We start from the raw sequence: 16,955 nt of genomic DNA on the forward strand, positions 1-16,955 counted from the left end.
ATCTACATCTTAAGTTCTGATTTTCATCAATCACATTGCACTCGTATCTTCCTTCATTTACTTATTGTTTTACATTTCTAAACCAAAACTGGAATCAGTGAATGTTTTCGCCGTCTTATTTACACCAACGTCAATCGATTTACAGCCTAACGGATATTGCTCTGTAGAAACGGAAAAAATAGCCGCTGAAAACCGGAAAGTTAAGACCAAAAGCAATTTGCTCTACTTATGGACTCACCGTCGTTTCGTCGTCGTGTAAAAAGTTTTTTTTTCACCTGTTTATTAAAAACTACAGTTTGACGCGTGATATTAACATTAATTTGATTGTTATTGACATTCTTTTCTCTCGAGAAATCAAAACCAAACAGAAAACACAAAACAGACAATCAGTAGCAGTATATAACGCTGTTGACTCACGTGACTGACGAATATTCGCTGGAATTTCCAGGCAGCAGCGCCATCTGTTGCTGAGGGTGACGGTGCAAATCGGTCGTGAATTGAGTGTACGTGTGTGTATGTGTGTGTGTCTGTTTTTGTTAAGGGCCCTGTTGGCATCTTGCTGGATGGATACAGAAGAAATCATTTTTCGTGCATATGCCGTCTCCGCCCATCGTTACACCCTTTCCCACTTTTCTCAACAACTTCGAACGCGCCGCGGCGATGATGATGATGGCAGTGCGGCAAACGATGTACGTGATTCTGTACCGCAGCGGGGCGGCCCCCAAAATTCAACAGCGTCACTTCTACTGACGATGCGAGTGGGGTAACTTTGGTTTTGTTGGGTTATCTGTCGTCTGTCTCTCTCTCTCCCTCTCTGCTTCCCGTGGCATGCCGAGAATGCGAGAGTTTTTAATTTAGGGGCGTTGTATATTTTTGTTGTTTCGTTTTATTTTGCTGTTGCTGTTTGTCAGGATGCTTCTTAATGGTGATCCTCGTTGACCATGGTTCGCATCCAGTTCAGAATGTACTTCCAAACGGCGGATGTGAACCCAGGCTGATGCTATACATTCTTGCTGCCCATCGTGAGCAGCTCCATCTTCTTTTTGGCAATCTTCGAGTACATGGCATCGATCGGCTCGGTATGGTCGTATAAGCTGGGTGCCTGCAGGATGATCAGAGCCGTTCCCATTACGCAAGCTATCGTGAATATCCACAGAAATAAGCGATCTAGGACAAGTGCTACGTATTTCCAGTCTTCTTCTATCTGCAATGGCAACGGAAGAGAGCAAAATTGTACTTGGAATTAGTCTAACTGATCTTTTAAAGACTTTATTTGTAAAATAGTTTGAATAATACAATAATGTTCCGATTTTGTCAGCCCCATGTTGAATTTTGGGCTGACAAAATGGGAAAACTGACAAAATCGGGAAATTTTTTTTCGAAAATTTTTTCAAAGTTCAAGACTTAAAACCTTGCAATATCGAAAACTTCTAGTAAAAATTAAATTTTAACCCTCAATTGGTCAACCGAAAGCTCAATGAACCGGGCACAGCACACTGGTCCAGAACCTTTTTTGGTGCGCATTGGTTTTGAGCGGGAAAACGAGGAGGGGTTGATGGGATCTTTAAAAGACTTTCTTAAAATTAAAAGTTCTATCGTCCAACAGAATTCAATTTTTGATAAATCCCCCTAAAAGTGAAATGAAAAATTTGTTTTTCTTCTGTTTCAATATAGCACATTAATGTGTTCTATAAAGTTTTACAGCATATTATTACAAGAAATTTTGCTGAAGACTGTAACTTTCTATCTCTTCACCAAAGATAGAAAAATCGTTAAAATCAGTTTTTCTATCAATTAGAAAGAAAATACAGTTTTTCTATTTTAACTGTTTTTATAGCTGTTCTATGATTTTTTCATGTTTTAGAAAGTTGCACAAATAGTAAAAATACACAATAATGCTGAATGTAGTATACCTCTATCTTTGCTTGTTTAGGAACTATAGAACTTTTACTATAAAAATACCCTAATTTTGACCCCGAATTACTTGCAAGAAGGCATCATTTTATTCAAAAACTCTCCCCAGAGAATCAAAATAGTTTTATATGTATATGTAATAACCACGTTACATTTTGAAGATACGTAATGTTCCATAAAATATAAAGAATATCATTAACGAGAATTTTAAAATCTAAATTTTGGTACTCTGGGGCTTGTAAGAATACGGGGTAAGGACGAATGGCGCACATAACTCGGTTCAAACTCATTTTCTCCAACTGGACCTTTCTAAAAATGACAGATACAACTCCAACGCAAACATGTAAATTATATTTGCATGCCAAACAATAAAATTGAGCGTCAATTTTAATTTGCGTTGCAAGTTGGACGCCTCCCCTTCTAGAAATGACGTTTTGGTCGCAGGCGTTCCTAAAAATGGATATTTTTCTGATAGTAGGTAACCATAATTTGTGTATTATCAAGTTACATACAAAACACCGTGCGTTGCCCAATTTCACAATTTGCATTAAACATAACATAAGGGTCAAAATGAAGGCGACGTTTAAGAGTACTCAGGGCAAATGGGATTTAAAATTAAAATGTTTCAGAGAAAAAAAAATCGATCTTAACACACTTTTTTGGATGTAAAATATTCGATAGATTTTTAGTTCAATCACATAATATTTATATGGGTAAAACTTTTATTAAAATGGGTCGAAACCAAGAGGAGCTAAAAAGAAATCCATTAACATGGCTTATAAGGAACAAAAACAGACTCTGGCGGCACATGAATGATGCTAATCAAATCCGGAAGGCACAGTTGATATAGTTAAGCTAAACTGCTCTGGAAGTGAAACAATAAAGCATTACGGATGTTACAGAGCGTAACTATTTCATATATTAATTCCGCTAGCAGCTGTATCATTTTATGCATGGTAGAACAAGCAGATCATAATCATAATGTTCATGCCATTAAAGAAAGATTAATTATAAATAACATCTTGTGGGCCTTGCACACAACAATGCCTTACTGCGTAGTTGTACGAATTGACAGAAACATTGCCGTTTTGGATTTGGTCGCCATATTGGATTTTATCACAAAATCTTCTTTTTTGCCAGGAGCGCACCACCTGATTTTAATTTAAAGCTTACCACTAAGAAGCTGAGAAAAATGATATACATATAGGTAGTGGAATTAATCCAACTAAACAGTCAATTTTCTATTATGGCAAGTATTAACATTATAGGAGAATTTCAAACTTTGTTACAGATAATTACTTGTTTCATTTAGTTAATGCCAATGCACAGCTAATTTGATGAAAGTTTCATGTAGCATTTTCCTCAGCTTTCCAATGACAAGCTTAAAATTCAAACCGGTTGGTGGTTGGTCATAAGAGAGAAACTCGATTTTCTAATAAAATCCAAGATGACGCCCAAAACCAATATTTTCACTTCGTTTGAAAGCCCACGAAATAATTCTTCGCAGCAGATACTTCCTCACTTTCAAAGAAAGAAATAGGGAAACTCGCTTTTAACCATTCTCAAAAATCCCGGTATTGTAACTTTCAGTATTTTTTATAAAAGGTGCAGGAGCGTTTGGTGAGTAACAATGGTAGACTGGATGGCAGTACGATACTTCGATGTGGGGCCAAAAATTTATTGCGTAGTTCAATTGGTGAGTGAGACTCTAACCCACACTCTCTCGTTTTGCGCCCAAGAGTTTTGACAATTAAACTATCAGCACACGACACCCCATATGAGATAATTTGACAGCCAGTTTCGATCATTCCAGTCTATTAAAAGTAGCGTAATTGAAGTAATTGAACTACGCAATGTATTTTTGATCCCACATCGAAGTTTCGCAATATCATCCAGTCTACCATTCTTCCTTCCCAAACGCTTCGTTTTACCTTTCCAAAACCGGTATTTCGGTATCCTAAAATTGGTCGATAACGGGTGGCAACTAAGATTTTGGAATTTTTTCGCGGCCCTTATGCTCAACAACAAACGGGCTCAGAGCGAAATGGGAGTATGTATGTGTTAGCTCTCTCTCTCCTCTTTTTGTTAATATTTTTTGTTTTGTTTATGCTTGCCCAGTTTTGCTAAAAATGGCGTCTAAGCAAGAAGCATTTCGGGAGCGCGTTGTACACTTCTACGAACTGCAACAGAAATCTCGACAAAAAGCAACATCTAAAAAACAAATATGTTGCGGTTTCGACTGTTTACCATATCCTAAGATGCCCAACAACTATTCGCAAGCAAGGTAGTGGAAGACCAGCCAAAATTATGGACGCAGAAGGACATCGTTCTCTTTCTCGTTTCTTCAACAACAAGCCCTCTGGTTCAATTAAGATGCACCAGACGAATGTTTGCAGAAAATTTTGATCCCGTTTCTACAAAAACATCATGCCGATGAACAATACGTGTTTTGACCGGATAGAGCATCACCGCATTACGCTAGAAAAACACAATCGTTCCTGAATACGTTCCTAATCTGTCTCAGTAGGCCCAATTGAAGATATCTTTGGGATTTTGAGTTCCTTGGTGTACAAAAATAACGGGAGAGCCATGAATTGCAAACAGTTAATTGGGAGAATCAAGAGATGCATTCGCAAAGTTGACATGATGGCCGTACAACGCTCCTGTACCGATATCAAACGGAAGTTTCGCCGAACAGCCGATTACGGACCGTTTTCAAATGCACACTAATCAATGTAAATCAGATCTTTTTCACGTATCTTTGTCTTTTTTTGACAGCTTGAGAAAAAAATCAAAATTTTAGTTGCCACCCGTTATAACCAGTTTCGGTATTGCCGGTACTTTCGGTTAGACAGTCGATTGGACTCAATCAAACTGTCTGGCTTTCTGGAGATTTGGCATTCGGAACGACTACCGGAGAAAGGAAAGTATTGGGAACTACCGAGCAATCACTATACTGAATGCCGCCAACGAAACGCTTTTCCGTCGACTGTCGCCACTGGCCAATAGACTCCTGGTATGTTATCTGGCCAATTTCGTGGAAAGTCCGTGAACGACGGACCAAATCTTTACCTTGCGGAAGATCCTCTAAATGTGCCGCGAATTCTGTCTGCCCATGGACTGCAAAGGCGCATATGATGGTGTAAACTAACAAGAGCTACCACCACTAAGAGCAGAATCAGTTTTCCGGGGAAGCTGATCATGCATACGCCCAATTGGTCGGTGTTAAGTCAGACTGAACCAAGTGACAAAATTCTGATTTCGAGAAAAACGCGTTTAAAGTTTGTTGCTCCGTATGGTTTACAGCTATCAATAGTTCGAAATCAACTCATAACTCTGGCTGTTTGCAACATTTATGTAATCTGATTAGAGTAAAATGTAACTTAGAAAATTCTTGATCGTTTGCTGTCATTAATTCATTTTTTTTAAATTTTGCGACTTGGTCCGGCACTGACCAATTGAATTCTGTGTGAACTGTCGAAATCCTTCGAATCTCGTAGGGGACTTCGACAAGGTGACAGTCTTTCCTGCCTACTTCTATGTAGAAATAGACTACCGGCGATCAACATGCGGGGAACAATTTTCAGTTAATTCGGTCGATTTATCTACCCTGCTGATGACTTGGATGCTGTCGGTAGTAAAATAAATACGTCTAAAATGCAGTATTTTATGCTAGTGAAGGAAAACAGAGTAAAACAGTGCCCGCTAAGCCAGTACCTCAGCATTCAACGAGGACGAATTTAAGGTTGTCAATGAGTTCGGTTACCTTGGCATACTACTCCAGCCGTGAAATTATATCGTGACGTATTATCAAAGGAAGGTATGCTAACTATGGACCCCACAAGCATTTGCGATCGAAAAATCCGAACCTCCGTGCAAAGCGAGCTTTGTACAAAACGCTAAGTAGACCTGTTGTTCTCTATGGGCATTCGAAGTGGACCTTGCTCGACGGTGCAAGTACTCACAGTTTTTGAACGACGCGTGCTAAGAACCATCTTTGGCGGAGCGTAGAAGAACGGTGACGAAGACGAAGACCACGAATTCGAGTGTCTCTACAGCGAACCTAGCATTCAAAAAGTATCCTAAGCTAGACGAATGCGCTGGGCCGGACATGTTGTTAGAATACTGGACAACTATCCTGCAAGAATCGTATTAACACTAGATTGACCATGGCGAAGAGAAGCACAGCGAGCTATGTGACAAGACTAGGTAGAGTGAGATTTGGTAAACCAACCTAGGCGACGGAACAAGGATGACGAATACTAGGATGATACCCGGCACTTGCAGATACCTAAATTTTGCAGATGGCGACTGGGTGCTGTTCGAACAGCTTGAACTCCGTAAACTCGGCATCGTAGCTCTGCAGGAGATCTGTCGCAAAGGAGAGAAGGTATGGAAAGGGCCAATTTTACCAAAGCAGTGGCACTACCAACGAACTAGGAACGGGCTTTGTAGTGTTGGGCAAAATGCAGGATTGCGTGATAGATTGGAAAGCGATCAACGAGAGAACGCGTCTGTTTCTTCAATTAAACCATCATCAGCCTGCAATGCACGCATGAAGATAAACCCGACGACGAGAAGGAAAAGTTCTACGCGAGGTGTGGGGGCAACGTACGACAGCAGCTCGCTACGGGACATCCAGATCGTCATCGGGAATATAAACATCCAGGTCGATAAGGAAGAAATGACCGGTGATAGGACCCCATAACCAGCACACCGACACGAAGGGTAACGGCCAACGATGTATAAACTTCGCCGCGTCCCAAGCCCTGGTGATCCGAAGCACCTTTTTCTCACGCAAAAATATCCACAATGCCACTTGGAGATCACCTGACCAACGTAAAATGTACCAGATTGACCATGTTCTTATAGAAGGCCGATTCTTCTCTAACAGCACTACTGCGTGAGCTAGGTACTTCAAATCTCAAAGACGGTTGGGGCAGAATACACTCGGTCATTAGAGAGACCGGTACCGCAGGCACTAGATGTAGAGCAGCGGAGAATACAAAATAATCGGTTTGATAGGGAATGCCAAAAAACGATGGAGAGAAAGAAATTTGCTTGGAACAATTATCTGACCATTGTCACTAGAAAGAACTTGGCCTAATACCGAAGCGGGCACGATCCTGAAGAGTCAAAAGTCAGAAGGAGGATGCTATTCGAGCTATTGACACGCACAAGTTTTACGAGAAAGTGAACCAAACTCGGAAGGGCTACACACCAACACCTGACATGTGTAGGGACGAGGGAGGGAATCTAATTACAAACGAGCGCGAGGTGGTCGACAGATGGAAGCAGTTCTTCGATGAGCATCTCAATGGCTAAGTCGCACAAGGGGGCGCAACGGATGTTAACCTAGGAGTGCCCATAGAATATAACAATGTCCAAGCACCTGATCTCGAAGAAGTCAACCAAAAAATTCCGCATACCGACTAGATTTCTATGAACATGACCGAGAAAAGCTGGCAATGGCTAATTCCTAGATTTGAAAAGAGAAGAAGCTAGCGAAGGAATGGATGGAAGAAGTGATTTGTCCCATTTACAAAAAGGGTGGTAGGCTGCTGTAAATATCGCAGCAAAATGCTGGTAAACGCTGCAAACAAGGTACTCTCCCAGATCCCGTTACGTTAGCTGTCACTGATAGCACAAGGTTTCGTGAGGAATTATCAGGCGGGCTCTGCGGATCAGATTTTCGAATGGTGAAATTCATACAGATGCTGCAGATCTTGCAGTAACATTGGGTGTATAACATGCCCGCGTGTCACATCTTCATTGATTTCAAAACAGCATACGATACAGTCGATCGAAACCAACCAGGTAACCAATAAGCATTTCCAATGCTATTCAAATGCAAGCCAATAAGCATTTAAGTCACCTTAAGTGCTACTTAACCGTTATGTGTGCGACAAAAATAACACCTTTAGCAGGGCGACTAGGGTACCCGGGTACCCAAAATTGATATTGTTATAACATCAACAATTTTAAACCGATTTTGATGAAATAGGTGTCATTTGATTCGTTTTGTTATCTAGTTTTGAATTCTTTGGCTATTTGGCCATTAAAAGACATACCGGGCCCGAAAATCCGGAATTCCGACAGAGTGTCCGCTGTGAGGTAGAGAACTGGTTGTATTGCAGGAAAATCAGTCATGCGGATATAAAAACTCTAAAAATTCATATAATGAACTATTTCATATAATGAGATGAATCAGGTTGATCATTCCGGACTAGGACTAGGGTGGCCAGTCTAGGATTGGAGGTAAAACCTAGCAATATGGGTATCAAAGTTCTTGGAATTAGTTCGGTAGGTGATATTTTTTACATTTCGTTGTATTTTGATTGGTTATTTCGAAAATGGTTTCTACAGAGTCACAGATGATACCGCAGGATTCAAGATAATGCTTAGCATTGTGCAATAGCAATGTGCAAAACCCTTCTTAGTCCAGTAGTCTTGTATGGATTTTAAGGTGTGGCACTGCTCAGTGAGCACATACGCGCCCTTTCAGTATTCGAGCGGAAGGTGCTTTGGACGATATTTGGCGGAATACAAACTAAAAGCAGAGAGTGGCGGTGGCGTATGAATCACGAGCTACAGGCACTGCGCTTGGAGAGATGCCCATCGTATATTTGGTGAAAGTCAGCAGGCTACGGTGGGCCGGACTCATCGTAAGGATGTCGCACGACAGTGTGATGAATACAATTCTCTTCAAGAACCCCACCAGCACCAGGAAGAGGGGTGATCAACGTGCAAAATGGCCCGACCAGCCCCTTCGTTGATCACTCAATGTTGTATGGCGAGATGATTAGCAAGTATGAGATCTAGTAAGCGATCATTCCTGTTTAACACCGAGTTATTCTGTGTCATGCCGTGTAAAAACAAACCGTCTAACACTGCGGAGCAAGCAGGGGAAGCGTGAGAGTGTTGGTATTCCAAGCTGGAGCAACCGAAACATTCCAAACTAAGCCGCACTGGTGACAATTACCGAACAGCAGCGCTAAGTCCTTCGATGCTAGATGAGAGCATATCTTTCCAGCTGATTGTGATTGTCGATATGTTCGCTAATACTTCTAACGTCGTCCTACGGCTAGGGGATAAATATTTTACACCAATGCTCATAGAACGATCGGATACTAGCTGATAAAGTGTTTCATAAACTAGAGATAGGTCGGCAGAACAACTCAGCTTGTTATGGACATACCTACGCCGTAGGATTTTCTACTGTTCTGCTGGCCGCGATCACGTTTCATGACGGAAAATATGCCCCCGAATAGCTATTGGAAGCAGGGATGGGAGCAGAGATTCATTGACACCACTACTTGTAAGCGACAGATACTTTGTCGTGATCTGTACAGATTATGATAAGCCTCATGTCAGATCATGTTCATTGCATGATTGCGTTGAGAAATATGACAGATACAGACGATTGGTCATGTGCAGCATATGAATCTCAATACAAACAACATGAGTAACCTTTTCTCTCGCAAGTAGGTAACATGTTACACTGTAATCGTTTACTGAGACTGTTTAGAGAACAAAATCTTGTGATTAATGCTAAAGATTCACTCTTTGTCATGTGCTGTAAGGATCGTGATCTGTGCGTGTGGTGATAACTCACAGATTTGATCAAAATCACTGATTTTCCATTCCTGATTGGGGGTGAATCTTTTCGTCAAGCCAGGTTTCCGCTTAAACAATTATATTGAAGTTGGACTTTGTTACAGCAATAAAAAAAATCATCGATTTCGGTTCGAAGTCCATGTACGTTCCGATAGTAAATTAGCAGTAGTAGTTTTAAGACTCCGGCTTTTAGGAGCAGTTTAAAGACCAGTCACTTTTAGAAGGAAAGAAACGTCCTTCGGTAGCTCGCGGTGAGCTGCAATGGGATGCTGCGCAGAACAATTTGCTAAACATAGCCACGTTTTCGACAAAGAGGTTATGTCGCATGACTCAGTCCGTGAAAGAAAATTGTTTCAAGCCGTGACGGACAAGAATTTTATGTAGATAAATTTTTTTCTTGCAATATACAGTTGAGAATTCTGTAAGAGCCTACGTATCTCTACTGCTAGTGTATAAAATGGGTCTTTGACGCTTTGATTATCGGTCTACCACTTTGTTATCGTTAATAAGTTAATAAGAGTTCTTGTCATTGACTATTACCGACTGATACAGTAGTTGCTGTCTTAACGGGGCCAAATATGACAAAGTTTAATATGGAACATTTATAGAAGAGATTATTATCTATAATTTTGCTGAATAAAGTTTTGCTGTATCTTTTGTAGTTACGGCGCTACAATGCTAGTATCTTATTAGTGACTAAATGAACGTTCATTTAGTCACTTATGAGCTACTAGCGTTGTAGCACCGTAACTACAAACGATACAGCAAAACTTTGTTAAGAAAAATTGTAGATTAGAACTAGTTCTACAAATGCCTCATATATAATATTATCATATTTGGCTCGGCTGAGACGGTACTGTCAAATGAATCAAAATTGAGTCAAAGTAATCGAACCATCCCTGGTTGCTGTGCATAGGGTTGCCAAGTGGCCGGTTTTTGGCCGGCCCGACCGGTTTTTCACTCTTAAAGCCGGTGGCCGGTCAATCTGGCAAAAAGGCCGGTTTTCCGACACATGAAACCGGATTTGTACTTTTTGCCTTGTAAATTTTTCTGATAAATATATTAGCAATCCTGAGCAGTGGATCATTGAAGATAACCAGCTAACAATACTTTGCTTCTGGCGGTAACTTCAATAATCGACTCAATGTTCGTTGTGGTTGCGACTGTGATGTCCTGCCATTCACTTTCAGCCAAATTGCAAATCCGGCAATATACTGACACCCCCCCCCCCCCCCCCACGCATTTTTGAAGAAGGCAGGACCGGCCGGTTTTTGCAATTTCCAGACTTGGCAACCCTAGCTGTGCATTACCCAAATATTACCTGCAGTAAAGTTGGGCTAACATCTGTCATTTGCCTTCATTGACACATGTCTTCATGAAGAACTGTCTGCCGTTTTGGATTAATACTGCCATGAAATATTACACGTTAGAAGTTACACGGAGCAGTATTTTTTTATTTTACATTTCATTACATACCCAAGTAAACAACCAACTTAGTTGAGCGAAGTAATTCAACCATAATTAAGATGTGATCAACACTACAGACTACTACAAAGGAAAGCTTCAAATCATAATATCAACATATTAAGCTTTAAGTTAAATAAACCATCAAATAAGTAACCTACAAACTTTAAATAGTCTACCGCAGTACCCTGCTAGACATCTAATATCTGCCGTTCGTTTACTCATTAGACAGCCAAAAAAATTCAAAGGAATTTTTTTTTTTCGAAACTCCAACATCGTTCGCCGTGTTACCCGTACGGCAGCAGGACGACCTTCTTTCGGGCTGGCCGAAACACCGAAGCCTATCAACGCAACGTCGCCATAATTATTTACGCTTCACTTTTCACTGACCCGCAGCGCTGCGGTCGACGAGCGTTGATGACCGTCGCCGCTCTGCTGCAGGCTTTTCGGTTGCGGCCTAATACTGTTTTAGTAACGGCTAGTCGAGTTTATCTTTTATGAAAGGGGTGATAAATTGAATGCCTAATTGAATATGAAATCGACTCTGGCAGGGGTTGCGCTGTCGCATTGATGGGTTCTTCTTTGCTTCTCTTGCCCCTGCGTTATCAAAGCATAATGAGTTTAGCGGAGAAACGAAGAGAAGGCATTCGTTCAAAGATAAAATAAGCATTTCCCGAACAGTTTGTTTTTGTTACGCTATGGACATAAATGGATGCCGAATAAAAGAAGCATTAGGCAAGATAGAAACTGAAGGAAATTGAATTTAATCGGAAATTCTGTTATTGATATCGCTTTCGGTTTCGGTCTCAAAATGAAACTGAAGAAAGAAAAAAAAACATCGCTCTACTGAATTCGTAATGCCACTTACACTCTCAAATTTATCCTTATTCCTAACGTGTTGAGCAACGAATCTCGAAGCCTCTATCGTCTTCTCCATTTCACGCAGCATGGGCTTCTCGAAGGTTGGGCTTAGATCCCCGCAACAGTTCGGACTCATGTCCCCGTTGCCGGTTGGACTGAAGAGATCGTCGTCTCCACCTGGCAATGGCAGTGCTGGTAGCGGTGGCTCGCCAAAACATGGACCAACGCCACCCGACGCGGCTACGTCGAAACGTGACGGTGGCAGTGCTAGTTCACAGAAAGAGAAAAAAAGAAAAGAAAAGAGTAAAATCATTACAATAGTTGGATTAGTTATCCATGGTGCACTGCACTCTAAATTCCGGGATAGGGCATAATGCCTGAATTACTCACCAGGAATGTCAAAATCCGTACTGAAATCTTTCCCACAGTAGCCAACGTACTTCTCCACATCCGGAGGCACCTGAAACACGTCCGTCAGCACCTCGGTCGGCTGCTCCTCGTTTTCGGATGGTTCGTCGTCCTTCTTCGGCCTTTCTATACATAACACCCTAGGCAATAGTTCTATAAAAATTCGATGCACCCATGGTGCCATTTTGTGCGTAACGGGTGACCTGATGAACGAGTGAAATATTATATTAGATTATTATATTACGGGGACTTAGCTTGCAATACAGCATACTAGCATTTTTTATTAGCAACTGACATGATGTATAGAGTAATCGCACAGATTTTTGAATTATATTGCTAATTCTACAAACACCTGCAGTGAGCACGATACAAATACATTGTTCTAAACTGCTGGAAAAATCATATTCATCAATTTTTAAGCCATCATCATTTATAAGCCCGGGGATAAAAACGAAGTATTGCCTCCTGCACTGCTCACCGCAGGACATGAAGATAGTCACCAGGAATATAAACGAACAGATTGGAAGAAAATAGGTATATGAATGAGTCCGTGATATGGCTTCATAACCGACATACTTTTCACAAACGATAACGGCTAGTGATGATTCTACTTCGTAGCTCACTAATGTCTGGTAATCAGAAATACATTTTATCTCAGCATGATTATACGTCTTCCTAGATGATTTTGGTGAAATATGATTGCGGGAATGTTCACATGACCTTAGAAGAGCGTTACGTTGATCAAAATCTTTGACAAATTAAGAGCGATTCACAGATCCGAGAAGTGAAAACTCAGAAATAGGATAAATGGTTCCACTTTCATGATCAGAATTGCGTTCGAAAGCTGACCGTGTAAAGGTGATTGACCGGGAACAAACGCAGTATTGGCGAACGGATATCAATGATGATTTTGCAACCTAGTTAAGCAGCGGTTTATGAAAATTCGGAAAATAACCAAAATGACGGCCATTTTTTCAAAGAGAAGTCTATTTTTCATCGATTATCGCCAATTGAGAGCTCATGAAATTCAACCTTTAGAAGGTTTTTATAACATCTTTAAGAGTCCGGTTTTAAGCCCTCAACTAGTCTTATCACACTCTGCTGAAAGCAGCAATAAAACCAATTATATTTTTCGCAGCTTGACAGCAACTGTCATAAGCTAATGAAGCTTTTCGCTTTGTACCACAAAGCAATAAAGCTTGGGGATCATTCAATAATGACGTCCACGGTTTATGGGAGGAAGGGGGGGGGTTTGAAATTTGTGACAGGTTTTGACAGAGAGGGAGGGGGAAGGGGCTACGAACATATCTTACTTCAGAAGCTCGTAGTAAGCCCCGACATCGTCGAAACAAGTAAATAAAGCCGATTCTCTCTTACTTTTGCTTCACACAAGGAGCGACTTGTTTCATTTATTCTAAAGAAACTTTCAAGCAAGCTTTAATTGAAATTGCTAATTGTTGCAGCTGACGGCGATTGAAAGGCAGGCACGATTTATCATTATTGACTAGGTTAATAATGTCAAGCTTTACATTATAGAAAATGCATTAATCAATTTCAGTTCATTTGTATTCAGTTTCTGACCGTCTACTAAATATTTAATAGAAAAGTACAAATTAAGCTCTAAAAGCTATCGTCATGATGTAATGAAACCTGCTTCACCGACGCAGAATGAAGCCCGTTTTAAAGCCAAGCGGTGCTACTTCAATTGAAACCAAAGCTGCATTGCTTCATTGATAAGCGACGATTTGTAATTGAAGGTAACCCGTTGTAACGTTGTGTTCATAGTTCATAAATCAAACCCCATTGAAACAATTTCTACTAACTTGTGTCGTAAGAACCGGCTCATCGTAAGCACGGCAAAGTGTCAGGTTATGACATTCCACCGAACTATCAGCCCAATATTGTTCGAGTACAACATTGATGGGCATGTACTCAAGATAGCTGATAAGGTCAACGGCTGGCGCGTTGTCCTTGATCCTAAGCTCTGCTTCAACGTTAATCGCTGGACTGTCATATTCAAAGCAACGCGGCAGCTCGGATTTACATCCAAAATCGGAAGGGATTTTAAGGATCCATGCTGTTTAAAAGATCTGTATTGCTCTCTGGTGAGACCGAAACTGGAAAATGCATGCCTGGTTTGATCTCCCTATCAAATTTCCTGTACTCTGAGAATTGAACGAGTGCAGAAGAGATTCATCCGCTTAGCACTACGTGATCTTCCTTGGCGTGATCCTGTGAACCTGATCCGTCGTATCCTGATCGGTGTCACCTCATCAGTCTTGATACCTTAGAATGGCGCTGGAAAGTGCAGCAAGATGTATATGTCGCTAAAGTGTTCAACGGAACAATCGATTCTCCGAACATTCTTTTGTTGCTTGGCTTTCGTGCTCCTCTACATTCTCTCCGTTCCGCGAGATTACTGCAACCTCAGTCGCATCGTACTGTATTTGGATTCAACGAACCTACCGCTGCTTGTATCGGTGCGTTTTCCTTGGTGGAACACTTGTTTGAATTCGGTAAATCGTCAAAAACATTTTATAATAAGGTAGTTAATAGTAGAATTGTATAAATGACCGCAATTTGCTATATTTATACTTTCCAAATGCCTGTATCCTGTCCTTGTGTTCCAGTTCCTTCTAATTTGTAGTTCTATAAAGAATTAAAGCATAGGCATAAGCATAAGTATAGGATATCGCCCGTGTGCTGCTACTCCGTTATTGACCAGGACCGATGAAAATTGCAAAATGATGGCTGGAAAAAGCATACTTGGGGCAGCATGCTGTTCCTCATTGTGCAACCTTATCAGGGCCCTGCATGCTGATCAATACCGTAAGTATGTAAGCACCAATTATATGAAACCTGGATATTCGAAAAACTTCTTGTAAAGCCGGTAATTACGAAAATTGAGATATAAAATATAGCTTTTTATTGAAAATTCAATGTAAACTCATAAACAACTATAATTTGTTAATTAATATCGACCAATACTATGCACATCCGATATTTATGGCTCTAAAGCCGTGTGACAACTTGAACTTATTATACCTGAAAGCAACAATCAGGCATATTGAAACGAGGCAATATAGACCCTAAGTTGATAAGCATCTCCTCTTACCAACACTAAAATGCAGAGATATAGCGTCCTACACGCCTAATTTGTAGTTCTGTAAATAATTAAACCACAAAGTCACACAAAGTGTGCGGAACGTTTCTTTTCTATCGCCTGTTTCTCGGAGATGTAATAGTGATATACTAGGCAATAATACCTCTCAAACAAAAGTAAAAGCGCATGAATGAACCGATTTTAATAATGCCTAGTAGGGTAAAGAACCGATTTTAAGCAGTCTAAGCGGGTCACTGATTGTTTTACCTTATTACAAGCGCTGGGTTGACTAAGTTGGGGATATCAAAATACCAATCTTCTTGCTATCTTTAGTTCTTCAAGCTGTTACCATTGGAAGACACTATTGTTGTGCTAAACTTTGGATTTTCCGCTTTAAAAGTTGGAGCGGTGGAACTAATTTTGATCAGACCGAACATATTTTCACCCTCAAGGTGCTTTTTTAAGCAATCCTGAAATCTGAATTTTTTTACGTCCCCGTAAAAAATCCCTCGAACTTTTCCCACTATTCAGTAAGTTCGCGTTCCTATCCGCGACCTACTAATCGGCATCTGATGCGTAATCGGCATAGCATATCGGCATAGATGCGTGAAATGCCATCTGTCTAAATTGTTTATCGGGGTATACACTCACCGCACCGTTCGGCAAACGGTATTCGTCGTCTCTTTTATTCTCTAGTGTTCTAATGGGAAACTGCGAGTTTGACGTCTCACTCGCTGTTCATAAGGATGGTGGGAGAACAAAAGAGGTAAACATAGCAGTACGCACGGTCCGACTCAGAACAGTGTTGTCAAAGCAAATAACATTGAAACACATCGTTGCTTCATTAAATCACTGAGAAAATCTTCGAAAATTATTGAAAAAGCTGTCTATTCTGTTGTTTTTAATAAAGAAAAATTAATTATGAACATACATTTCTCTTGAAAGTATTGAACCACGTTTTCACCATTGGAGGTTTCAGTTAATTTCAAACCTATAATTCTTATTTCCAGAACCGAAACAGTATCTTGGCAACACGATAGTTCATATTTCTTGTCGGAAACCCAGTAAATTGTGTTTGTGTGAATCAAATGTATGGTTAAGTGATTTGTGAAGATGATCCTATCAAAAGATTTTGAAAATATGAATAAAAAAAGTGCATTTTCGGCTCATTTATTTTCAACTGATTAAAATAGGTGACACTGCTTAACTCGTTCCTTACCCTATATCACTTTCGAATTATTTTGTGGTCCGATGTTTCGTTCGAAAGTTACAAGCAAAAATGTGAAAATACGTGATACGGTTTTCTCCGGAATCACACAACCGGTTTCAACGGTCTTACTATTAAATGAAAGCTCTTGTTATCATAAAAATTTTCAGGAAGTTTTATTGAAAACAAACAAGCAGTTTCAAAGTTATGATATCGTAGCTGTTTATCGGTAAAAAAATCGTATAAAAAAAGATATCGTAGCTGTTTATCGTGGATACAGATGTTTCATGATAACCATGCTGTTGCATGCAAAATTGTATTATATGCAATATGTATTGTACGCAACAAAACCTGATCATGTCACACTGTGTCGGCAGCGGC

General features: G+C 40.4%; 1 protein-coding gene across 1 annotated transcript in view; it reads right to left on the reverse strand.

Annotated features, from left to right (window-relative positions):
* Positions 1-1,000: 1,000 nt before the first annotated feature.
* The window catches only part of LOC128743167 (acetylcholine receptor subunit alpha-like 1), a 59,429-nt gene continuing 43,474 nt past the window's right edge, over positions 1,001-16,955 (reverse strand). Inside the window, exons 6-8 of the mRNA XM_053839691.1 lie at positions 12,247-12,467; positions 11,864-12,123; positions 1,001-1,204 (exon numbers count right to left, since the gene is read on the reverse strand). Coding sequence (XP_053695666.1) covers positions 1,001-1,204; positions 11,864-12,123; positions 12,247-12,467 — 685 coding nt within the window. The remainder of the gene's footprint in view (positions 1,205-11,863; positions 12,124-12,246; positions 12,468-16,955) is intronic.

The sequence above is a fragment of the Sabethes cyaneus genome, chromosome 3, assembly GCF_943734655.1.
Source record: "Sabethes cyaneus chromosome 3, idSabCyanKW18_F2, whole genome shotgun sequence".
Classification (NCBI taxonomy): Eukaryota; Metazoa; Arthropoda; class Insecta; order Diptera; family Culicidae; genus Sabethes; species Sabethes cyaneus.